The 25,176-nt window shown below is 52.9% G+C and overlaps 1 protein-coding gene across 12 annotated transcripts in view; it reads right to left on the bottom strand.

Annotated features, from left to right (window-relative positions):
* PTPRS (protein tyrosine phosphatase receptor type S) overlaps positions 1-25,176 on the bottom strand; it is a 134,663-nt gene that overhangs the window by 45,857 nt on the left and 63,630 nt on the right. For all 12 annotated transcript variants that reach the window (XM_003316019.6, XM_054673216.2, XM_001141178.7 and 9 more), the window contains exons 3-6: positions 22,693-22,838; positions 21,936-22,077; positions 13,532-13,720; positions 6,556-6,666 (exon numbers count right to left, since the gene is read on the bottom strand). In XM_003316019.6, the coding sequence (XP_003316067.2) occupies positions 6,556-6,666; positions 13,532-13,720; positions 21,936-22,077; positions 22,693-22,838 (588 nt within the window). The remainder of the gene's footprint in view (positions 1-6,555; positions 6,667-13,531; positions 13,721-21,935; positions 22,078-22,692; positions 22,839-25,176) is intronic.

Genomic DNA, 25,176 nt, shown 5'->3' on the forward strand with positions numbered 1-25,176 from the left:
CTCATTTCTTTTTGTTTTTCCCCCAGTTCTGGCCAATCCATGGACTTCCCTCACCACCCCCTCCACCTCGCTGTGGCCGCCGGAGACACGGGGCTTTCCAAATGACAAGGTGTAATCTAATATTCCCCTCACAAATCCCCTCCCCCAACAGAGGAAACAGCGAATGCAGAGGGTGTGAGGCAGGCAGCAGGCGAGAGGTGTTCAGAGCTCAGTGTTCCTGCAGAGTGACCCCCTCCTCGCCGCCCACCCTGGCCAAATGGAGGGACGCCTGCCTTCCCACCCCTGGAGTCCCCTCTCCCCCATGTGATGAGGGTGGGATGAGAAGGTCTGGGATGAGAAGATCTGACACTGCCTGCCCCTAGGGTTAAGCCAGCGGCCTTAGGTAGGGAGGCGTGGCCAGGTATAGTAAGCACAAACTAGGGAGCTGGCCAACACACCTCAACGCGAGCCTTTCTGGGAATACAGGAGGTGAGGGGTGTTCCAGCCCACCATCTATGTCTGTCCCTGTTTTGGGGGGCCAAGAGGTAAGGGGAACACCTGGGGGTCACATCCATCAATTTCAGGGCTTGGGTATTGGAAATTTAATTTAAAAAACAATTTTTCCCCATAAATTTGCATACATGGATTGATCTGAAAAGGCCTGGGGACAGGTCACAAATACTGAAAAAGAAGACCTGGGAATCGGGCAATCCAGGCCTTGCTGGTGTCACGCAGCAGGTACTGGTTTCTTAGCTTAGCACTTGAGACTCTGCGTTAAATTATGCCAGTCCCATCGGCCTCTTCCAAAACCTTGAAGATATCCTCAGTCCCTTCAAGGTAGAACACTGCTCAACTGGCAGGGCACGGCGGCTCACGCCTGCAATCCCAGCACTTTGGGAGGCTGAGGTGGGTGAATCACCTGAGGTCAGGAGTTTGAGACCAGCCTGGCCAACATGGTGAAACCCTGTCTCTACCAGAAATACAAAAATTATCCGAGCGTGGTGCCAGGTGCCTGTAATCCCAGCTACTCAGGGGACTGAGGCAGGAGAATCACTTGAACCCAGGAGGCGGACGTTGCAGTGAACCGAGATTGCGCCACTGTACTTCAGCCTGGGCAACAGAGTGAGACTCTGTCAAAAAAAAAAAAAAAAAAAGGCTGAGTGTGGTGGCTCACACCTGTAATCCCAGCACTTTTGGAGGCCGAGGCAGGTAGATTACCTGAGGTCAGGAGACCAGCCTGGCCAACGTGGCAAAACCCTGTCTCTAATAAAAATACAAAAATTAGCCAGGCGTGGTGGAGGACAACTGTAATCCCAGCTACTTGGGAGGCTGAGACAGGAGAATCATTGAACCCAGGAGGAGGAGGTTGCAGTGAGCCGAGATCACGTCAATGCACTCCAGCCTGAGTGACAAGAGTGAAACTCCATCTCAAAAAAAAAAAAAAAGTAAAAGAAAAAAAGAAAAAGAAAATTCCTCCTGATGTCTCCAGCTTTTTCCAAGTTCCCCTGGCATCAGAGGGTGGCAAACCATTTACATGGGTCCTGTGCACTATGTTTCAATAATGCTATGTTGCTAGACCAGGTAGTAAAGACACTACCTTTAGCCACTAACTCATACTCTAAAGGCTTAGAGTTTTAAAGAACCAGAAAAGAACATTCACAGTCAGGGAGAATATAATCTGATCATCTTCCCACCTTGTCAAAAGCCGGAGGAGGGAGAATTCAACTACAGCTGGGAGTGGAGCTGCCAGCTGTATTTTTAAAAATGGACACAATTTTGACTTAAGCCCTTTGGATCCCAGAGATAAATTTCAGGAGGAGAAGGGCAAGCCTGAATATTTTACCCCCTGTACCACCCAGAGTCAGCCAAAGCTGGAGATCTGTCAGTTTAGCAAATAAATAAGAGTGAGATTAGGGGTTGCATTTTTTCCCCTTTTTGCAATTAATTCCTGTGACTGGCTGCTCTGGCAACAATGTAAATACTTGTAGCTTTCAGAACATGCCAGGTGGCCCATCTCTTCTGGTGGGCTGGTACTTATCTGCAAGGGTAGCCTTGTACTTAATATGGGCCTTTGTTGTCCCTTTCTGTGGCCACAGAACTTCCTAGGAAATGACAGTGGGGAAAATGAGAGCTATGGCTCTGGGGAGTCCGCTGATCTCATGGGGATGGGGTTGGAGCCAGGAGAAAATGAGATCATGAGATGAGCTCAGGAAAGCACTAGCGAAAAATGAGGTCTGAGCAAATGAATTAGCTTCTGCCGTACAATTATTTTTAAAAGTTTCCCATATGCCATCTTATTCAAACAGTGGACATGTGAAGTACATAACAGGGAAACTAAGACCCACAAAGAAGGGAAGTGACTTGCCCAGATCATTTGCTTGAATCCTTTATTTACAACAATCCTACTGGGAATGCTTGTTACACAGAGCACTTAGTTCAATAAAATCCTTTCACCTACCCTGTGATCAAGGTTCATTTATGATCTCTACTGTTCAGATGAGGAAGTGGGGACTCCAAGTGGTCAAATGACTAGTTCAAGGTCACGTAGCCAGGGAGGGGCACAGACAAAACTGGAATCCAGGTCTGCCAGAGTCCAGAGCCTATGCTCTCATCACTTTCTGGGCTGTACTGCCCAGAAAGTCCAAGTGGTCTTCAGAGACCCTCTGTTCACAAAGTTCCAATGCACCAGCACCTAGCTTTGGTGGAGGGGCTGGGAGACCCCTTTCTGCCATCTTTTGGCACTGCTCTGAGGGTCAGCCTGGCAGCTCGCATGCTGGGTTAATAAGCAAATCTTACTGCATCTAAAGTCCTCTTGCCAACTTGGTCCAGGATTTAATAATTGGCAAGTTTGGAGAAGGTGAGGGACAAGAGGGGGAAAAGGTGATTCCAAAGTCTGGCTTCTGTCCTCAACATCGTCTAAACTGGGTAGTCAGCTGGGGGTGGTGGTTAAAAATCTACATGGATATTTTATTGGGGGGTGTTTTTTATTGGGGGTTGGAGTAAGACTCTCAAGGGTGTGCCTTTTCTTGGGGAGGGGAGCAGAAGATGGGGGTGTGCATCTCTGAAGATTTGCAAGAGTGAGAGACACACAGAGAGAAAGAGAGCTGAAAAAGAGAAAGAGAAGCAGAGGGAGAGTTGGGGAGGCAGAGAGAGCAGGGGAGAGGCTGTGTCCAAGGTTCCCCTGGGCTTTTTCCAGAATTCCACAGCTCTGATGCTCAGGTACTCAGAAAGTGACCATGCTGTGTTGCTGGACAAAAGACACCTGTGACCGGGCTCAGAGTCTGAGAGGGGATGGGGGAAGCAGCCAGTGCTGCCTGGGAGGCAGAGGCATAGTGTTCCAGGTCAGATAATTGGCCAAGTCTTTCTTCCAAAGTCTGTCAGGCTACATTTCCTAATGGGCACTTCTGGATTGGTACCCAGCCAGAATGCATACAGTCATCACAGCAGCTGCCATTTTGAGTGCCAATTACACACCGAGTATGCATGGTCCTGTGAAAATGGTGCTGTTGTTGCCCTCTCCCCTCATTTAAAACTGACCATAATCCATGTTTGGATATGTCACTAAAATGAATAAGAACTCAAAATGCTAGTGCACATTCAGCAGTACTTCAAATGCCTGGGTTTGGGCTTATTTGGGAGCGCAGGAGGCAGTCTCATTCTGAGGTAGAAGGATGGGAACACGCCTGCTTAAGCTTCCTTCCAACATGGCTGCCTGGAGGCAGGGAGCTGAGTTACTACCTCTGGGGAAAGAGGAGCTGGCCAGTGAGGTCAGGAAAATTGGGCTGCTCTCTCCACACACCCCACCCATGTTCTGACCTCCTGCCATCTGTCTGTGCCACCTCCCTTGTGCCCTTGTGCCTAAGTGGTCACTTTCTGCCCTGGCATCCCAGCTGTGGGACCCCTTCTGCCCTCCTGGATGATAGCTGGGACAGGAACACTGGCTTTTAAATCACAATGCGTTTGGAGAACAACCACAGAACAGCTCAACCCAAGAAACCAAAACCAAATAGCACAGACACAAGACAGAACCAAAGACGAGTCACTTTGGGGGAGAAGAGGACCAGGTGAAGGGAATGGGAGGGGAAAAAAGAACCATTTGATTTTTTCCCCCCAAAACGAAACAAAACCAAAGAAAAAAAGAAAAAAGAAAAAAAAAAAAGAAAAAGGAAAAAAGAAAACCAAAAGAGAAAAACGGAACAGAAGACGAGAAACACTCCAACAGAAGGCGTTGGGAATCACCAAACCAAACCAACAAGAGAGGCATGCAGAGAAATTTTTACATTCTCCCAGCATGCATCAGGCCCAAGTTACCATGACGACGAGGAGTGCAAAAAACTTAGCAACAACATTACCAACGGATGCAGAGGCGACCATAATGCAAGCATCGCATGTGTGCGGCCGGCCCTAGGCCGGGCTGGGCGCGGCTGAGATTTTCGTGTCTTTCTGGGTTTTGCTCTCGCTTGGCGGTTTTTTTTTTTTGTTTAGTTTGCTTTGTGCTTATGATTCATATTCCATCTTTTAAAATTGTTGTTCATTTTTCTATTTTTTTTCCGTGTGCGTGTCAGCGTGTGTCTGTGTGGTGTCTACATGTGTTTTGTGTGTGTGCGTGTCATTTTCAGAATGTAAAAATGTGGGTAAAGAAAGTAAAAAAGAAAAAAACACACCAACCTTCTCGAAGCTCTGAGGGATGTAAAGGGGGTTTGATGCGGAACACAATGACATGGGAAGAAGAGAAAAAATAGGGGAGATACAGAGAGTAAAAAGAGGACTTCCCAAGGCTAAAAGCTGCAATAGTTTGTTGTTTTTTTTCTTTAAACCAAAAAAAAAAAATTAAAATTAAAAAATAAAAAGAACAGCAATGACCTTTTTGTCTTCTCTCCACTCTGCCCTCAACATACAAGATCTACTACATTTGCCTTTCTCCATTCTTTTCTAAGCTTGATTCTGGAGCATCTAAGACCCAGGCAAAGATGGGGAAACGGAACCTCACCCCCTCAACTGTCCCCAAGAGGATGGAGGCTCATGCTGGGGACCCCACCTCTGGGGGATGAGGACACAGAAGCCCCCCTCCCTTCTTGCACCCACACTAAAGGCCCCACCCGGCTCCCTGCCCCACACCCGCTGTCCACACTCTTTTGAGCCCTGCTGGATTTACAAACCCCCATCCCAGGTGTTGGCAGAGAAATAAGCAGGTTAGGTGAAGACCAGTCAGTTGGAGTCACGAACGCATTACAACTCACCAGAGGTGCCGTGACAGCGGATCAGACGTGCCCCTACCCACCACCCGTCCATATGCCCACATCCCCATCCCCTCCCCCTCCATGCGACCTCCTCCTCAGAGACAAAATGCAAAACCCCAGGTCCAGGACCAAGGAATCACTTCAGGGCCAGCGGGTGCTGTGGATGGTAGGGACGAAGGTGGTGAGTGAGGGTCTGTGGGTAAGGGATGAGCCACACGGCCTCCTGGATGGAGAACGACTAGGGCTTGGTACTTCGCATGGGGGAAACTGAGGCCCAGAGAAGGATGTGATTGAGTCAATTACACAGCGCTAACTGGGGCAGCCCTAGGGATTGAAGGGCGCCCTGGCATCCTGGCAGAAGCTGTTTCTACCACAAATCTGATCAGAAACAGCTACTAGGAGGTGAAAGGGAGGAGGAGAAGGAAGGCTACAACTTCTGAAACCACCCAAGAGCCAACACGCGAGATAAGAGGAGGCCAACGGAGGCATCTGGGGGCAAGGGAGCCCCCTGGCACCTTTGAGGCAGCACCAAGGGACCCACAAGGAAGGAAGCTTCCTCGGGGCAGGGGAGCGGGGAGGTGCTGGGGCGAGGCCCCCACGCTGCTGGGCATGACTGAGTGGGAATTGGAAACTGAGAGTAACAAGCTTCGCTGGGTGCCGTGCCTGCCCCAGCTTGGTGCAACTACCGAGCCCCCCGGGTGCCTGTGCCCGCTGTGGCCCCAGCCTCCCATCGGCCTGGACTGCCCTTCTCCGAGAGTCATTAGGAAGAGGCAGAAGGCGCCGGGCTCTGGACCAGCTGGTGGGGGGTGGGAGGGGCAGCCTCGAAGACCCCTCCTCAACTTCTAGATTGAGGGCCCTGGATTAGGGGGGGCAGTGAAGCAGGGAGCTACGAGGCCACAAAGTTGGGAGAAGCAAAGCCAGCACACAGCACGGGAAGGCACGACACACCACAGAAGCCAACTCGGGTGGGCAGGCGGGTGGGGTGGGGCGGGGCAGAGGCCTGCAGGCTCCCCTGGCCCTGTAGGCCCAAGACTGACCCCCTCACCCTGCCCCACGCCTTCCTACCCCACCATCACTGCCTCCCCAGAGCCTGCTGCCCACGGGGCATCTCTCGCAAGGCACGAGGAAGGGAATTTAAGCTGCCCCCATTCTACAGGCAAGGAAACTAAGGCCCAGAGAGGGATGCCGCCTCGGCCAAGGTCCCACCGCGACCGGGGAGGGGCCTTCCTGCTTGGGTGTGCAGGGGACGGGGGAGCCCGGAGGCGGTGAGCCCGAGGAGGGAGGGGGATGGGACGGGGCAGGTCCCTGCCTTTGACCTGGACACGGCGTTCCCTACCTCGCACGTAGAGGTTGGCAGGTGAGGAGTAGCGCACGCCGGCGCTGTTGGTGGCCACACACTCATATTTGCCCTGGTCGGTTTCCTCACTGCTTTCAATCTGCAGGGCTCCTGTGGGAAGACGGGAGAAAGCTCGGTCTGTTAGAGGGGGGCCCAGGAGTGAACAGGGAAAGCTCCCCCACCAGAGTGCTCTCTGGCCTGTCTCCTGTGCTGGCTGGGCCAGGGAGGCAGATAAGAGGTGAGAAAACCTGGAAGCCCTAGCTTGGCCAGGCCTTGTATAACCTCCACCCCTCACATCTAGCCCCACCAGGGCCTGGACACACCAGATTCCCCAGCAAATTCTCCACTCACAGTGGAAAAGCAGCTGGTCATGAGACTGCTGCTTCATGACTGCCAAGTTGAATTACAAAGATGGAGAAGAGTGTGTTTGAGAAAGCACCAAGTGATGCTCTCCTGGCCAGAAGGAAAGAGTGGGTTGGCATTCACAACTCATAACCATCATTTGATAGATCCAGGGACCTGAGGGGGCCCACCACAAATCATGTGAAAATTCAGGGAGCTGGTGGTTGCTTTGTTTCATTAGGTGCCCGTGAGTAAATGAACATGGGTCTGGGTTCCTCAGTTGTGTTTGGAATCCTAGTCCTCAAAGTCCTCAACGCCCCTAAGTAAATGGAGACAGGGCTGTACTTCTTCAGGTGTGTTTGAAATTTCAGGATTAGGTTATACCCTGAGGCAGCTAAAGTAAAAAACGTTGACGCTGGTGTGTATCAAGTATGTTTGAAATCAAAGCCATGGATCCAAGCCTTCTGGCCTGAAACTGATTGAAGAGAAGTCAGAATTTCCCCAAGTATTTTAAGTCATCTAAATAAAAGTCTGAATTTACCTGCTTGTATTTAAAACCACAAGCCTGAAGTCAACATCCTGGTGCTCACGAGTAACTGAATGGACTTCTTCAAGTGTGTTTGAAATTATGGTCCTAGACCCAATTCTATGATGCTCATAGGTACACAGGATTAGATTAAATTTTCAAAAGTATTTGAAATCAGGGGTCTGATTGAAAGCCTCTTATACTCACAAGTAAAGTTGAGGCTAAAATGCCCCAAGCCTGGATCAAAGAATTTGTTGGTCATGAGTAAATAAAGATATAAAGAAGAGGGCAATTTTTCAAGCATATTTAAAATCACAGGCCCAAATCCAAGGTCTTGGTACTCATGAGTAGATGAAAATAGGACTGATTTCCCCTCAATACATTTGAAATCACAGACCCAAATCAAAGACTTCACTTTCCATGAACATATAAAAATGAATGAACCTTCTCAAGAATATCTGAAATCACAGGCCTTGATCAAACACTACTGTGCCCATGAGAAAATGAAAATGAGGCCAAGATTTCCCCAAAGATATCTGAAACCACATGCCTGAAACAAGTCCCTCATTTTCACAAGTAAATGAAGCTGAGTATATCTGAAATTATAGGCCTTGATAAAAACTTGAGTGCCCACAAATAAAAAATAAGGCAAAAGTTTCCACACGTATGTTTGAATCACAGGCCTGGACCCAAGTGCCTGTCGACCATGAGTAAATGAAGATGAGCGAATATCCCCAAATGTGTTTGAATCACAGGCTTCAATCAGAGCCTATGGCACCAGGGGTCCAAAAATCCAGACTGAGCTTTCCAGCCTTGTTTGTGACTATCCCACAGAAATGACACGGACCCACAGATTGGGGGATTCTCTCTGGAGGTCATGGATAAAGACTCCGCCCCCATAGAGCACTGCCTATTCTCCCTTGACCTCGAGGTTCTGGGAAGCAGGCAGTATCTCCATCACTAAGGAGGCCCAGAGAGGGTCAGGAGACTGCTCTAGGTCACACAGCATTTGTAGCAAAGGTAGGGCTGGACACTGATTCTTCCCCAGGTTCCCACTCAGGCCTTCTCTTGGCTCTTCTCTGAGGCAGCAGTTGGGTGGGGGGTAAGGGATGGAGCAGACCGACCTGAGAGCACATGTCTCTATGTGTCCTTGGGTTAGAACCTCCAGATCAGAAAGGACTGTGGAGCTGGAAGGCCCACTTTGCATGTTCGTTTTGTTTCTTTTTTTTTTTTGAGGAGTCTCACTCTGTCACCCAGGCTGGAGTGCAGTGGCATGATCTTAGTGGCTCACTGCAACCTCTGCCTCCCAGGTTCAAGTGATTCTCCTGCCTCAGCCTCCTGAGTAGCTGGGATTACAGGCACCCACCACCATGCCCAGCTAATTTTTGTGTTTTTAGTAGAGATGGGGTTTGACCATGCTGCCCAGGCTGGTCTTGAACTCCTGACCTCAGGTGATTGACCTGCCTCGGCCTCCCACAGTGCTGGGATTACAGGCGTGAACCACCGCGCCCGGCCTACATGCTCATTTTAGAGGTGGCTAAACCACATGGGGCTCCCAGCACTCTGGGGGTCTTGCCAGGTAGGGTCCTTCCCAGAGGGGGAGAGAGCCCCCCCGCCTTCCACAGCCAGGTGACCTGAGGAGTCACCTCGGCCACATTCAGCCCCCTGGCCACAGACACAGACACAGACGCAGAGACCGGACTAACACTGGGTGGAACAAAGGTGGTGGCAGGGTGGACACGCATGGAAGGGGGCCTGGGGGCAGGCCCTGTGGAGCCTGAGGGGCTGAGTGGGCAGCAAGAGCGAGCGTGAGTGGGTGGGTGAGTGAGGAGCCTCTTACCTCGAATCGGAGTGCTTTCTGTAAGGGAAGCAGAGAGAACCAGGTGAATGTCACAAGGCGGTCGTGGGGGGCCGGGGGGCCCCAGGGAAGCTGGGCTGGGCCGTAAGCCAGGCCTCTGCACTCTGCCCCAGGGAGGGGATCGAGCCAGCCCTGGGCATACGGACCCTGCGGGCTTTGCTGAGGAAGCTAGGAGAGGCCTCCTAGGAGCAGGGTGAGGTCTGAGGGCTTGTCAAAGCAGGAGGGTTTCCTGTAGAAGGCGGGAATCTCTGGGGGTGGAGGGATGGAGTCTAGAAGCCTCTCTGGATGGGTGAGGGGCGTCTCTATGCCCAGGGAAGGTATGTCAGCCTGGCCCTTTGGTGGCCTTCCCTCTGGGCTGAGGGAGGGAGGTTCATCACCCCCCCTTCCTTCTTTCCTTCTTAGGGAGCCCAGCAAGAGACTGCTTTCAAGTCCAGACTAGGAGGGGACAAGGAGCAACAGGAATTATCTTGTTAGAGACAGGGAGGTGGGTGGGGTTAGTGCCCCAGTGCCGGGCATTAATACAGCCAAGGAAGGGTGTCACAGACAGGCCGAGTAGGAGGGACAGGGAGAGCCTGGCAGCCTTCTTACCAAGAGGAAAAGAGGAAAGACCTGTTTATCTGGGCCTTGGAGGCAGGGATGGTTAACTGCAAAGCAGGAAAAGGCGGCTCGGGGCTGGAACGTTACCCCCTCTGCTCATGATCCAGGGAGAAGTTTTGGGCCCCCTTCTCTCTGCTGCTGATGGCCGATAACTTGATAACTCGGCTGGCTGGGGCCAAGAAGATCCCAAGACCTCGATCTGCCAGGAGTGGCCAGACACGTGAAAAAGCAGCTCCTTCTGCGTGGCCCAAACCTATTTTGCAGACGGGCCAACTGAGGCTCAGAGGGGAATCTCTGAGGTCCCATCATGAGGCAGGGGTGGGCACTGAGCCTAGCTCTCCAGCCTCCTGGGATGAGGAGCTTCTGGCCTGAACTTTTCGAAGTCCCTGAATTATCTTTCGAGGTGTTCTCGTGAGGCCACTCTGCACCCTTTAGAGGGGAGCAAACAGAAGTTTGCCTAAAGTTACACCCTGGAGAACTGGAATCCGAGTCAGCGGAAATCCAGGCTGGCCTTTGCTAGGACACTGGGATGACGATGGTGGAAGTCAGGGTTAAAGAAAGTCTTTTCAGGCCGGGCGTGGTGGCTCACGCCTGTAATCCTAGCACTTTGGGAAGCCGAGGCAGGTGGATCACCTGAGGTCAGGAGTTTGGGGTACCAGCCTGGCCAACATGGTGAAACCCCGTCTCTACTAAAAATACAAAAATTAGCCGGGTGTGGTGGTGGGTGCCTGTAATCCCTGCTACTCAGGAGACTGAGGCAGGAGAATTGCTTGAATCGGGGACGTGGAGGCTTTAGTGAGCCAAGATGGTGCCACTGCACTCCAGCCTGGGTGACAGATTAAGACTGTCTCAAAAAAAAGAAGTCTTTTCAAGTTGGCCAAATCACTCAGGGCTATTCTATCAAGTGGAAACAATGTATCCCTTAGCCATTAAAAGGTGTTCCGCCTCCCACCCTGAGAGAGATGAAGGGACTGATATCATAGGCTGATAGCAGTCACTCTCACTTTAGTATGAATTAGTCCCACAACTGATTTCAGGAGATTCAGGCTGAATGCTGAGAAAAGTGGATGAGAAGTGCCCAGTAGCAGCTAGGCTGGAAAAATCTCCACTCCACGCCCAGCCCCAGCCCCCAAACTTCTGTAATTAAATCCTTTTCCAGCAGGGCTAAGGCCAAGAAAAAAGTGCGGGAGGAAATGTTGTTAGGTGCGAAGTTCCATGAGCCCGAGGATGCCTCTGAACCCCCCTCAGCCTCCATTTTGAGGTCTGCCTGGCCTTGTCTCTTTTCCTCTTTTCCTTTGGGTGGACTTGTCTCTTTTCCTCTTTTCCTTTGGGTGGACTTGTCTCTTTTCCTCTTTTCCTTTGGGTTTCTTTCTCTGCCGCACACTAGTGCCAGCTGGGGAGGGCTGAGGGGCCGGTCGCGGGGAGGAGGGAGAGGGCGTTAGTAAACATACCAGGCAGAGTGGGTCACAGTTACCATCACGGTGGCTGTTAGTTTGGTGAGAAGGGGGCAGAAGGGGCACAAAGGGGATGGGGCGTTAGTTGTTGACGTGGTGATGAAATCAGACTTACCAAAGGTTTCTGAACGTTTACAACAGGAGGATAAGAAAAGAGAACAGGAACATTAACGGGTGGTTATGAAGAATCCTATGTCTTCATCGAGGAGGGGAGGGCGGGGGAGGGGAGGGTGGGGGAGGGGAGGGGGACGCTCAGAATAATAATAATAACATTTCTTATGGTTCCTAAAGTGGCTTATGTTCACTGAGCACCCAGCAGGCGCTAGACATTCCATCCTGGAGACGTCACCAGAACACAAGGAAATAGGCATGTTTTATGGGGAAACTGAGGCCACCGCTCCCCCGGCTTGCAGAGGCCTATGAGCTGCAAACATCCTCAGCCAGGCTGGGAGATAGGAGGCGATTTGTCCCCCCAGTGTGAGGTCTGAGTCTCTCCAAGGAAGACATTCTGGGCTCCACATCTGATCTTTTTGGGGCTTGGTTTTCACTAAGGAGGAGGAGCAGAAAGCGGAGAACAGGTAGGTAGGCTCTTTGGTGGGGGGCAAGGATGGGCAGTGAGTGAGGGGCGCTGGGGATGATTCGGGGAGGGACTGCTGCAAAGGGGGCTCCGTGGCGGGATCCTCGGAGGAAGGGGAGAGAGAAAGCAAAAAGAGGGGTGTGTGGAGGTGCAGGGTGATCTCAACAGTGACCTGAACGAAGGCAGGGCGTCAAGCCCGGCACAACTGAAAACAGTAAATCCGTGACACAGACCAACACGCATGTGCAGCCACACGTGTGCTCCCAATGTATGGAGACACATCCCCACCATGTGTGTCCCCACGCACGAGCACTAGGGAGGTGCAGGCTGAGAGGCGCGTGCGCGGATCACTGCCCTGTGTGCACAGGCACGGGAGTGACTGCAATGTGGGTGCATGTGTGGCCGAGATGCAGGCGGACGCTTTGCTCCGGGCGGGGGAAGGGAGGCCCGTGTGTGACAGCAGCCAGGCCTGCACACCTGTGCCCACACGCGGGAGGCAGGCCAGGCCGGCACAGGGAGCCCAGACATGCACACGTGGACATGTCGTGAAGCGGGGGGACAACACACACGCAGACACAGCCCCCCAGACAGATGGACCCGCAGATGGGCCATGTGGGTGCTTTGTGGAGACACAATGGTGGAACCACCCGTCTCCAAGGCTCTGTCCCAAGGTCTCCCTAGCCCAGCCAGGGCCTGAACAGACAGGCTGGACTGCCCGTCTGTGCCCCCTTACAGACCTGAAGCCCCGCCATCACCTCTCGTCTTTGTCCCATGATGTTCTTACTGCTCAGCCTTGGAGAGACTCTCTCCCTGTAGTTTTCTATGGCTCCCCATCACCTTACTTGTCACCTCTGGACACCTGCCATTGCCTTACACAGCTTCCACTACTCCTGCCTGTCTGGGCCCCACTGTATTCTCACTGGATGTGCCTAATGCTTCTGTAGAGGATGCTCTCTCTCTGCCACCTTCCATAGCTCCCTATTACATACCCATTGAAGCTGGTCTCCCCTTGTCACCCTCCATGGCTCACCGACACTTCTGCCTGTCTGTCTCCCATTGCTTGGGCACTGCCGATACCCACCATCCTTGGCGGCTTTCTTTCTTTTCAGAGATGAGCGTCTTGCTACATTGCCCATGCTGGTCTCAAACTCCTGTCCTCAAGCAAGCCTTCTGCCTTGGCCTCCCAAAGAGCTCGGATTACAGGCATAAGCCACTGTGCCCAGCCCCCTCAGTGGCTTCCTATCACCCACAACTGTCTGTGGGTGACAGATGTGATCTCACTGCCTGAGCATGGGAGACACTCTCCCCGCCCATGGCCCTACATAACTCCCCATCCTTGTGCATGTCTGCATCCATTATATCTTCATTGGCCAGGTGTTGAAGCACTATTCTTCTACCACCCTCTATAGCTCTCCAGTACTCATGCCCATCTGTGCCCCCTAATATCCTCAGTGTGCGGCTTTGAAGACATTTGCCCCCACTCCCCCAGAGCCAATGCCTGCCACGGCCACACACTGTCTCTGTCTGTCCTCCAGCAGTCCCCAGAACTTGGGGCCTGGAGATGCTCCCCGCCCCCTGCTGCCCTCCAAGGCTCCCACGTCCTGTCAGCCACCCTCACTCACCTGATCGCAGCTGTTTGATGCGTCCATTGCTGGCACTAGGATCCACAGGCAGGAAGTCCTTGAACCAGGTGATCTCAGGGTCAGGGTTGCCGCTGGCTGCACAGAGCATGGTGGCTGTCCGTGTCCGCTCCACCACCTTCAACTGTGGGCCCATGTCGATGTTGGGGAAGCCAGAGGGCAGCTGGTCCTCTGAGGGCAGAGACGTGAGAGAAATGGGCATGGTTCTGAGCACTGCACAGCCACTCCTGAGCCTGGGGCTCAGGGACTGCCTGGCCACTGGTCCAGCTCCTCCCTGGCTGCGTGACCTCAGCCCTGGGTGCCATCCTTTACAGCCAGTTCTCTCTCTTTTTTTGAGACAGGGTCTTGCTCTGTTGCCCAGGCTGGAGTACAGTGGCACGATCATAGCTCACTGCAGTCTCAACAACCTGGGCTCAAGTGATCCTCCTGCCTCAGCCTCCTGAGTAGCCGGGACTACAAGCATGCGCCACCACGCCTGGCTAATTTTTAAAATTTTTGTAGAGAGGGGGTCTCGCTGTGTTGTCCAGGCAGGTCTCAAACTCCTGGCCCCAAGCAATCCTCCCACTTCTGCCTCCCAAAGCACTGGGATTGCAGGCATGAGCCACTGCACCTGGTTGGGTCCCTCTTCTGTACAAGGGGGAGGCTCGTGTCAGGGAGCTGAGCCAGCTAGAATGATATTTCTCACTGTGGGGTGACTCTGCTGCCCTGGGAGACACTGGGCGATGTCTGGGGATATCTGAGGTTGTCACAACTTGGGGGTCAGGACTTGGGGGCGAGTGCTCCTGGAATGGACTGGGTGGGGCTGAGAGATGCTCTACACCCTGCTACATATAAGCACAAACCTGGTCCCAGGGTCCACAGTGCTGAGTGGGTTCATTTACAGCAGCCTGAGGACGCCTTTCTTTTTATCTTTTAAAAAATTTTTAAACAGAGAGATATATACATATAAATCAGCTGGACGCGGTGGCTCATGCCTATAATCCCAGCACTTTGGGAGGCCGAGACAGGTGGATCACTTAAGGCTAGGAGTTTAAGACCCAGCCTGGCCCACATGGTGAAACACTGTCTCTATTAAAAACAAAAATTAGCCGGGCATGATGGTGCATGCTTGTAATCCCAGCTACCCGGGAGACTGAGGCAGAAAAATCACTTGAACCCGGGAGACGGAGGTTGTGGTGAGCCAAGATCACGCCACTGCACTCTAGCCTGGGCGACAGAGTGAGACTCGGTCTCAAAAAAATCAAACTAAAAATAAAAATAAAATAAATAAAATATAGAGATAGGGTCTCACCATGTTGCCCAGATTGGTCTTGACCTCCTGGGCTCAAGGAATCCTCTCACCTTGACCACCCAAAGCACTGGGATTACAGGTATTTTACAGGTATGAGCCACTGTGCCTGGCCCAGAGGACACCGTTTTTATTTTTATTTTTTTATTATTATTATTTTTTTGAGATGGAGTCTCACTCGTCGGCCAGGCTGGAAGGCAGTGGCATGCACTCCATGCCCGGCTAATTTTTGTACTTTTAGTAGAGAAGGGGTTTTGCCATGTTGGCCAGGCTGGTCTCGAACTCCTGACCTCATCATCCACCTGCCGTGGCCTCCCAAAGTGCCTGGATTACAGGTGTGAGCCACCGTGCCCACCTGCCTTTCTAAACATAAACCACACTGCTCCCCCGCTGTACACCCTTCTGTGGTCCAGCCACCCTCAGAAGGAACCCCGCCTGCTTGCCCGCTGCTGGCCCCTGCCACCTTCCCTCCTCTTTTTCTCTCTGGCCCAGTCACCCTGCCCTCCACGGCTCTCAAAGTCATCAAGCCCCCTCCCTCGGGTCACCTGTTCTGTTCCCTCAGCCTGGAATCCCCGTTCCCACATCTGTCTACTGATCGGAACACCACCTGGGACTAGCTCCAACTCCCTTGCTCTAAATGCCCCCACACTCCTCACTGTCCTCTCTGCAGCAGGGAACTCTATCGGTAACGGTGCATCTGCGTCACCACAGCGTCCGGAGCACCCAGCGCAGAACCGGGCATACAGTAGGAGCTCAATCAATGAACAAACAACTCAATCCTGGTTGAGCACTCAATCCTCCAGCACCAGGTGAGTGAGTGGCACCAGGTCTCCAGCACTCGGTATCCCTCTTGGGTGGTGAGGTTCTAGCTCCCCTCCATGGTAAATGGAGACCGGTGGTGATGTGGGGGCGGGGGGGAGCGGGGACAAGGAGAAACTCAGGTCCCTGGAATCTCCTGGTCCCAGAGCTCCCTGAGCGGTGGGAACATGCTTCTGGGCTGAGGTGATGAGGTGAGCCAGCTAAGTGACGGGCTGCCTTGCATCCAGGGTGCTCTACAAACCAAGATGGGCGGGCCGCGGGGGCTCACACCTGTAATCCCAGCACTTTGGGAGGCCGAGGCAGGTGGATCACCTGAGGTCAGGAGTTCGAGACCAGCCTGGCCAACATGGTGAAACCCCGTCTCTACTAAAAATACAGAAATTAGCCAGGCATGGTGGCGGGCGCCTGTAATCCCAGTTCCTTGGGAGGCTGAGGCAGAAGAATCGCTTAAACCCAGCAGGTGGAGGTTGCAGTGAGCTGAGATCGTGCTACTGCACTCCAGCCTGGGCGACAGAGCAAGACTGTTTCAAAAAAAAAAAAAAAAAGAGATTAGGAAACAGCCATGTAGGGCAGACTAACAACCGTGCCCCCCCCCGCCCCCCCCAACTCCACTCCAATGGACAAGTGACAAAAAAGTGACAAATCGCAGTGCTGTTAAGACCAAGAAATAGGCAGCTCCTCTGCATCTGGTAGGAATGCTGGAGTGGAGGGGGTAAAGGGCCGCAAAAACAGCCCTGTAGCTGTTTTTGTTAATAAAGTTTTATCAGCCGGGCACGGTGGGTCACGCCTATAATCCCAGCACTTTCAGAGGCCGAGGCAGGTGGATCACGAGGTCAGGAGATCGAGACCATCCTGGTGAACATGGTGAAACCCCGTCTCTACTAAACTACAAAAAAGATTAGCCGGGCTTGGTGGCGGGCACCTGTAGTCCCAGCTACTCGGGAGGCTGAGGCAGGAGAATGGCGTGAAGCCGGGAGGCGGACTTTGCAGTGAGCAGAGATCGCGCCACTGCACTCCAGCCTGGGCGACAGAGCAAGACTCCATCTCTAAATAAATAAATAAATAAATAAATAAAATAAAGTTTTATTGGCACAGAGCCACGCCCATTCGTTTCTCAGCTTTTCCAACACAATGGCAGAGTTTGGGTTGTTGCTGCGACAGAGACCGTCCAGCCTGTAGAGCCAAAAATATTTACTTCCTGGTGCTCTGGAGAAAAAGTGTGCTGCTTCCTGGTGTAGACAATGTTTCTGTTTGTTTAAAGAATACACATGTATTTGCCTACAAAGGCCCAGATGTGACATGGGGCACAGGAGTGGGTGGCTGTGGACAGAGGTGGGCAGGAGGCCACCATCTTGGGAGGAAACTGAGCCCCAGGCAAGCAGCAGGAGGGCAGGAGGCCAAGATGGGGCAAGGGAGAGGTGGGCAGGATCCAGGGAGGGGAAGCCAGAATCAATCCCTGCCTCCCCAGGGTTACGAGAGAGCGGCAGTTCCAGCTCGGGGGTCACTGCTTGGATGGGAAAAGCCCCAGTGGAAAGCCCTGAGCACTAACAGCATCCCAGGCGCAGCGCAGGCAACGGAACCTGTGATCTCCTCCAAGCCTTTTCCATAGAGGGGGAAACGGAGGCACAGGCAGTCACACACTTGTCCCAGGTCATACAGCCAGCATGTAGCAAGGATTTGAACCCAGGCCTGGCTGAGCTCAGAAGAAGCTGAGCGGGACCGGCTGCAAAAGCCCTCCACTCAACCAGGTCTGAACCCATCGGGGCCCTGAAGGGGGCATGGCTGGATGCTGAGGCGGTTCAGGCCTCTTGTCCATCCTTCCTGGGCCAGGGACCTGGACGACCTTGAAAGTGGCTCTGATTGGCTACTGATGACATCATCGGAGATAAGGGCCAAAATGACTGGGCCTCACTCAATTGGTCTTGGTGCCCACAGCTGGGTCTGTCGGCATCCCCCTGTGTGTCTATGCATGCCCGTGTGCCTATGAGGGAACCCTGTATTTCATTCATGCGTGGGTACATGTGTGCCGCATGTATGTGCTCACGCTTGCCCCTGTGCCCACGTGTCCACGCGTGAGCAATTCCCGTGTGTATGTGGCCCCGCAGGGGTCCCCATAAGCGTGTGTGGACAGCAGCCAGCCAGGGTGCAGGGGGAGGTCTCGGCCGCCTGACGCTACCGAGAACACCTAATTAAACAAAAATGTACATCGCGAACCACACTCTGCCCAGTTCCTCGGAGTTTAATTAAAACAACAGTGCAGGAGGCGTGTGTGGGGTCCACAATCAGATGGCAGAGGAGGAAGGCAGGGAGTGGCCCTGGCAGTCCAGATGGTCCCCCACCAACTGCCAGGGACTGGCCGGAGGTGCCCGGAGCTCAGGGCTGGTGGCAAGGTGGGTGGGGTCGGGTCAGGGTATCCGAGGCCCCGGGCCCCAGCAGGAAGGATGAGCTCCCAGCCCAAGCAGGCCCTTCCAGGCAGCCGGAGAGGAGAGAGAAAAAGGGTGTGGGCTCGGCACGGTGGCTGACGCCTATAATCCCAGCACTTTGGGAGGCTGAGGAGGTGGATCACCTGAGGTCAGGAGTTCGAGACCAGTCTGACCAACATGGCGAAACACTGTGTCTACTAAAAATACAAAAATTAGCTGGGCGTGCTAGTGGGTGCCTGTAGTCCCAGCTACTCAGGAGGCTGAGCCAGGAGAATTGCCTGAACCCAGGAGGCGGAGGTTGCAGTGAGCCAAGATCACGCCATTGCACTCCAGCCTGGGCAACAAGAGCAAAACTCCGTCTCAAAAAAAAAAAGTGTGGATGGGCGCAGGGGGCATTTTTTTCCCAGACTCCGGGGGACCGGGCAGTTGATGGCTTCACAGCTTGTCCTTTCAATACCCTGTGCTCAGAGTGCAGGCTGGCTTGGGGCAAGAGGAGGCAGGTTGCTCTGTCCGAGCCTGGGAAAGGTCAGGGCAAAATTATCTGCTAGGAAGAGCAGGGCGGGCCACGGTGGGCCTGACTCCGCCCCTGCTCCTTCCTCCATCCCCCAGCAGGATGGGCTCCAGGACCCACTCAAATGAAATTGTGGGGTCTCTTGTTAGAAAAGTATTAAGACTTTCCAGACCACAATAGCAGAGCTTTTATCTTTTCTTCCCCCTCCCCCCGCCCCCCTTTTAGAGACAGGGTCTTGCTCTGTCCCCCAGACTGGGGTGCAGTAGCATGATCATAGCCCACTGTAGCCTTGAACTCCGAGGCTCAGGCGATCCTTCTGCCTCAGCCTCCTAAGTACTTGGGACTATAGGCAGGCACCATTACGCCAGGCTAAGTTTTACATTTTTCTTTTTGTAGAGACTTGGACAGTGAGGCATGGGGTCTCTATGTTGCCCAGACTAGTCTCAAACTCCTGGGCTCAAGTGATCCTCTTGCCTTGGCCTCCCGAAGTGTTGGGATTACAGGTGTGAGCCACGGCACGTGGCCAGCAGCAGAGCTTTAAAAAGCACGGGGCTTTTCTTTTTTTTTCTTTTGAGATGGAGTCTCCCTCTCTCACCCAGGCTGGAGTACAGTGGTGCAATCTCAGCTCACTGCAGCCTCCACCTCCCGGGTTCAAGCAATCCTCCTACCTCAGCCTCCCAAGAATCCGGGAGCTAGGATGACAGGTGCACACCACCATGCCTGGCTAATTTTTGTATTTTTAGTAGATCTGGGGTTTCACCATGTTGGCCAGGCTGGTCTCAAACTCCTGACCTCAAGTCGTCCACTTGCCTTGGCCTCCCAAAGTGCTGGGATTACAGGCCAAAGCACAGGGCCTTTCTGAGGGAGGGATCCTGGATGACTGTACAGGTCACTCGCCTGTGATGCCAGTCCCAGTTTCATGGGACCAGAGTCTGAAATCGAGTACCCCTAGGGCCGCTGTGATAACCCCTCCCAGGGCTCCAAGCTGGTCACAGCTGGGCTGCCGTGGAGGACACTGGAATAGCCTCATCTTGGGAAGCCACATGCAGGAGTCACCTCCCAGCTAATGGCTGGCAGTGGCTCATATACATGACTGGGATGTCTCTGCAGGTGACAGGTGGAACCCACTCACCTGAGGGCTGCAGAAGGATTGGTAACACGCATCTTACTAAACCAGAATCGTAACAGTGATGAACGTAGTAACGGGGAAGTAGAATTGACCAAATATGGCATTGTGCTAATCTCGCTCCCTGTATCACTCACTCATCTGGTTCACGGAATTACCCCTTGTGGTGAGAACCATTATTACCCGATTTTTTTTTTTTTTTTTTTTTTCTTTCCTGAGACGGAGTCTTGCCCTGGTCGCCCAGGCTGGAGTGCAATGGCGTGATCTCGGCTCACTGCAACCTCCACCTCCCAGGTTCAAACGATTCTCTCCTGCCTCAGCCTCCGGAGTAGCTGGGATTACAGGTGCCCACCATCACGTTCAGCTAATTTTTGTATTTTTAGTACAGACAGGGTTTCACCATGTTGGCCAGGCTGGTCTCGAACTCCTGACCTCGAGATCTGCCCGCCTTGGCCTCCCAAAGTGCTGGCATTACTGGTGTGAGCTACAGCACCCAGCCATTTCATTTTTATTCATTCATTCATTCATTCATTCATTTTGAGACAGAGTTTCGCTCTTGTCGCCCAGGCTGGAGTGCAATGGTGTGATCTCAGCTCACTGCAACCTCCGCCTCTTGGGTTCAAGCAATTCTCCTGCCTCAGCCTCCTGAGCAGCTGGGATTACAGGTGCACGTCACCTCACCCAGCTAATTTTTGTATTTTTAGTAGAGACGGGGTTTTACCATGTTGGCCAGGCTGGTCTTGAACTCCTTGACCTCAGGTGATTCACCCGCCTCGGCCTCCCAAAGTGCTGGGATTACAGATGTTTGAGTCCCTGCACTCAGCCCGACTTTAGAAATGAGAATATTGCAGCTCAGAGAAGTTCATTAACTTGCCCTAGGTCACACAGCAACCAAGTGGCAGCCAGGACTTGAGCTCCACAGGCTGGGCCCAGTGCTAAGACCAAACTGCAGTGGAGAAGGCAGCACAGAGTGGTTGGGCAAGGGTTTGTAGGCGGCTGTTTGAAATGATGCTGAACGAAAATTTGTTCACAAAATTGCTTCCTCATTATAAAACAGCATCACTTAGACAGCCCCCTATAAACCCCTTGCGACTTGTTCAAGAAATGCATTTAGGCTGCATGCAGTGGCTTATGCCTGTAATCCCAGCACTTTGGGAGGCTGAGGCGGGCGGATCACTTGAGGTCAGGAGTTTGAGACCACCCTGGCCAACATGGTGAAACCCTGTCTCTACTAAAAATACAAAAATTAGCTGGGCATGGTGGCATGTGCCTGTAATCCCAGCTACTTGGGAGGCTGAGGCAGGAGAATCGCTTGAACCTGGGAGGCAGAGGTTGCAGTGAGCTGAGATAATGCCACTGTACTCCGGCCAGCGCAACAAAGCAAGACTGTCTCAAAAAAAAAAAAAAAAAAAAAAGAATTGCACCTAAACAAGACCAGCAAGCAGCACTGCAGGCCCGTGTGAATGTCTGGGGAAGTGGGACAGCAGTTTCTGCCTACCTAGCATCCGTTCATCCTTTATTTTTTGTAGAGATGGGGTCTCGCTATGTTGCCCAGTCTGGTCTCACATGTGATCCTCCCACCTCAGCCTCCCAAAGTGCTGGGATTGCAGGTGTGAGCCACCATGCCCAACCCTGTTTATCTTTATTCCTTTGGGGGAACCACACTCACTCTTGGCTCCAGGTAGGAGTCTAGCCAATCAGAGTGTTTGTTCCTCCTGAGCCACAGTGATTAGTTCAGGGAAGGGAATGGGATCCAAGTTCATTGGCAGTGGGGGAAGTCTCACTAAGGATATCATCAATACAGAAGGAAACAAAGCCAAGAGACAGAGAGTGAGCTCTGAGAAAATTCAATGAGCCCCTGGATCCAGCTGAACCTGAAGCCAGCCACTCCATGGAATTTTAATTCTGCACATCAATTACCTTTCTCGCTTGAACCCATCTGAGTTGGATCAGCCTCTTGTCATCAGAAGCACATGATGAAGATTATAAATTAGGATGATTCTAGTCTCTCAATTCTTTTCTTTCTTGCAAAGGCACAATAAATCCCCACCAGTAGGCGCTGGGCCCTGAGACTGTTACTGGTTGGATAAGGGAGATCAAGGTCCTCCCAAAAAACACAAAGCAGGAGGGTTTGGGGTAACTTTCATGTATTCCTTTCGTGCTTGTCCCCAAAGCCCAGGGCCCGGTTTATCCTCCGCCCGCCCTGGGGAGCCCAATACCTCGGAGGACAGTGAGCTTGGCATGGACTGTGATCTCCCCAACCGAGTTCTGGGCCACACACTCGTACACGTTTTCATCCCGCGGTGTCCTCAGCGGCTGGATCCTCAGCACTGCCCCTGCACTCTCATCAAACTCAATCGTCTGCCACGGGCAGGGGAAAAAAGAACAGAGTGAGGCTGGGGTCCCAGGAAGGTTCCTGTCTAGGCTGGGCTAGGCTGGGCTGTAGGGGAATGGCAGTCAGCCCCATGATCCTGGGGGTGACTGGGAGAAGAGCTGGAGGCTGAATGTGCATGTGTGTCAGTGTCCAGTATAAATGCGCCACAGACAGGGACCAGATTTGGGTACATATAAGAACAGGGTGTTGTGTGCATGTGTGAGGGTGACAAATGCCTGCAAGCCCACATGACAGGCATGCAAAGGCATGTGAAGACATGTGGAATGTGTCAATGTGCACGTGTGATCATGTGCGTGTATTGAGAGTTGTAAAGTTCCTTCTGTGTGCAGTGGTGCTGTGTACACTGCGCTGTGAAGAAGACTCAGAGAGGGCAGGGCTTTGCTTGAGGCCACACAGCATGGAGCTGGTAGAGCAAGTAAGGCGGGCAGGGCCCCGGCTGGAGGCTGCACAGCCACGCTTGCTTGGCCACAGATGATGCTCCACCTGGGGAACGTGTCCACGAAGTCCACTGTGGCTGAGGTGCTGTGGCCCTGCCTTGGGGGAACGTTGACCCCAGGCTACCTCCCCCCACCCCAACTCACCTCAAAGCGCTGAGAGTTGACCTTCTTGCCCTTCTTGTTCCAGGTCACTCGTGGCTTGGGGTCACCCGTGGCCTGACACACGAAAGAGGCCACGCCCCCCGACACGCCGATCTGGTCCTTGGGTTCTTTGATAAACCTGGGGGGCTCTGGGGATACAGTGGAAAGAAGGGGGGGTGCTGATGGGTCCAGGCATCTGGCTAGGATACCAAGGAGCCACGAAAACCTGCATTCCATGCCCTGCCCACGGAAGTGCCATGTGGCCAATGAAGAGAGGAGGAGGAAAGCAAGGATGACAACAAACACCCTCCCACCTCGCCCCCCGCCACGGCACCCATGGGCACCCAGGTGCCCACATATCCCCACTTCCACCTGCAACAGCCACACCTGCTCACACACAGTAGATACAACCTCACCTGGGCACACCTGCTCAGACACAGTGCCACTGGGAAAGATGGAAGGGGAGACCTGTGAGATGCTGGGGTCCCTAAATTCAGCACCTGAACCCCCCTCCATGGTGACCAGCCAAACCCTGGAGGGCCCTGAAAGCACTTGCCAGAATAACTTGGTCTAATTTCCTGGTGAGACATGTGGGGAAACTGAGGCACCCAGCATGGGGGCGGGGGGTGACCATGGGACATGAGGTCAGAGCCAGCATTTGAACCCAGAGCTCCAGCTTCTTGGGAGGCATCCAGGAGGTGGCTGGACACGAGGGGTCAGTGCCCAGGAGAGTGCTCTGAGCTGGAGGCAGGAGCTCAGAAAGGGGAAGTAATATTTAATATTTAACCTCTCCAACAGCATGGAGGGGCAGTGCCATCCTGATCGTCATTTTCTTTTCTTTTTTTTTTTTTTCCAGACAGTGTCTCACTCTGTCGCCCAGGCTGGAGTACAGTGGTGTGATCTCGGCTCACTGCAACTTCTGCCTCTCAGGTTCAAGCGATTCTCCTGCCTCAGCCTCCCGAGTAGCTGGGACTACAGGTGCCCACCACCATGCCCGGCTAACTTTTTGTATTTTTAGTAGAGATGGGGCTTTACCATGTTAACCAGGATGGTCTCGGTCTCCTGACCTCATGATCTGCCTGCCTTCGCCTCCCAAAGTGCTGGGATTACAGGCATGAGCCGCTGCACCCAGCCTTCTTTTCTTTTTCTTTTCTTTTTTTTTTCCTGAGAGATAGGGATTCACTCTGTCACCCAGGCTGGAGTGCAGTGGCACGGTCTTGGCTCACTGCAGCCTAGACCTCCCAGGCTCAAGCAATCCTCCCACCTTGGCCTCCCAGGTAGCTGGGACTACAGGTGAAGGCCATCACATCTGTAACCCCAGCACTGTGGGAGGCTGAGGCCGGAGGATCACCTGAGGTCAGGAGTTCGAGACCAGCCTGACCAACATGGTGAAACCCCGTCTCTACTAAGGAAACAAACATTAGCCAGACATAGTGGTGGGCACCTGTAATCCCAACTACTTGGCAGGCTGAGGCAGAAGAATTGCTTGAACCTGGGAGATGGAGGCTGCAGTGAGCCAAGATCATGGCACCACACTTCAACCTGGGCGACAGAGTGAGACTCCGTCTCAAAAAAAAAAAAAAAAAAAAAAAACCAGCCTGGGGTCTCACTATGTTGCCCAGGCTGGTCTGGAACTCCTGGCCTCAAGTGATCCTCCCACCTTGGCCTCCCAAGTAGCTATGTTGTCCAGCCTGGTCTCAAACTCCTAGCCTCGAGCAATCCTCCCACTTCAGCCTCCCAAGCTGCTGGATTTATAGGCATGAACCACCATACCCAGCTCTGCCATCCCCATTTTACATGTGAGGAAACTGAGACACAAACCAGGCAAGGGACTTATTTTGGCTGGACCTACACAGCCAAAGCTGAACATGCTCCTTTGAACCAGCCTGGCTTTCACATCCACATTCTTCACCCTCCATGACGATCTGATGTATTCATTCAGTCTCTGCAATAAAGCCTGGAGTAGGAGAGTTTTTGTTTTTGTTTTTTTTTGAGATGAAGTGTTGCTCTGTCACCAGGCCAGAGTGCAGTGGTGCCATCTCGGCTCAATGCAACCTCCGCCTCCCAGGTTCAAGTGATTCTCCTACTTCTACCTCCTGAGTAGCTGGGATTACAGGCACGCACCACCACGCCTGGCTAATTTTTGTATTTTTAGTAGAGATGGGGTTTCACCATGTTGGCCAGGGTGGTCTTGAACTCCTGACCTCAAGTGATCCACCTACCTTGGCCTCCCAAAGTGCTGGGATTACAGGTGTGAGCCACTGCGCCTGGCCTGGAGTACGTGTTTTTTTTGTTTTTGTTTTTTTTGAGACAGAATCTCACTCTGTTGCCCAGGCTGGAGTGCAGTGGTACGATCTCGGCTCACTTCAAGCTCCGCCTCCTGGGTTCACGCCATTCTCCTTCCTCAGCCTCCCAAGGAGCTGGGACTACAGATGCCCGCCACCATGTCCGGCTAATTTTTTTGTATTTTTAGTAGAGATGGGGGTT

Source organism: Pan troglodytes, chromosome 20, assembly GCF_028858775.2.
Source record: "Pan troglodytes isolate AG18354 chromosome 20, NHGRI_mPanTro3-v2.0_pri, whole genome shotgun sequence".
In the NCBI taxonomy this organism is placed as follows: domain Eukaryota; kingdom Metazoa; phylum Chordata; class Mammalia; order Primates; family Hominidae; genus Pan; species Pan troglodytes.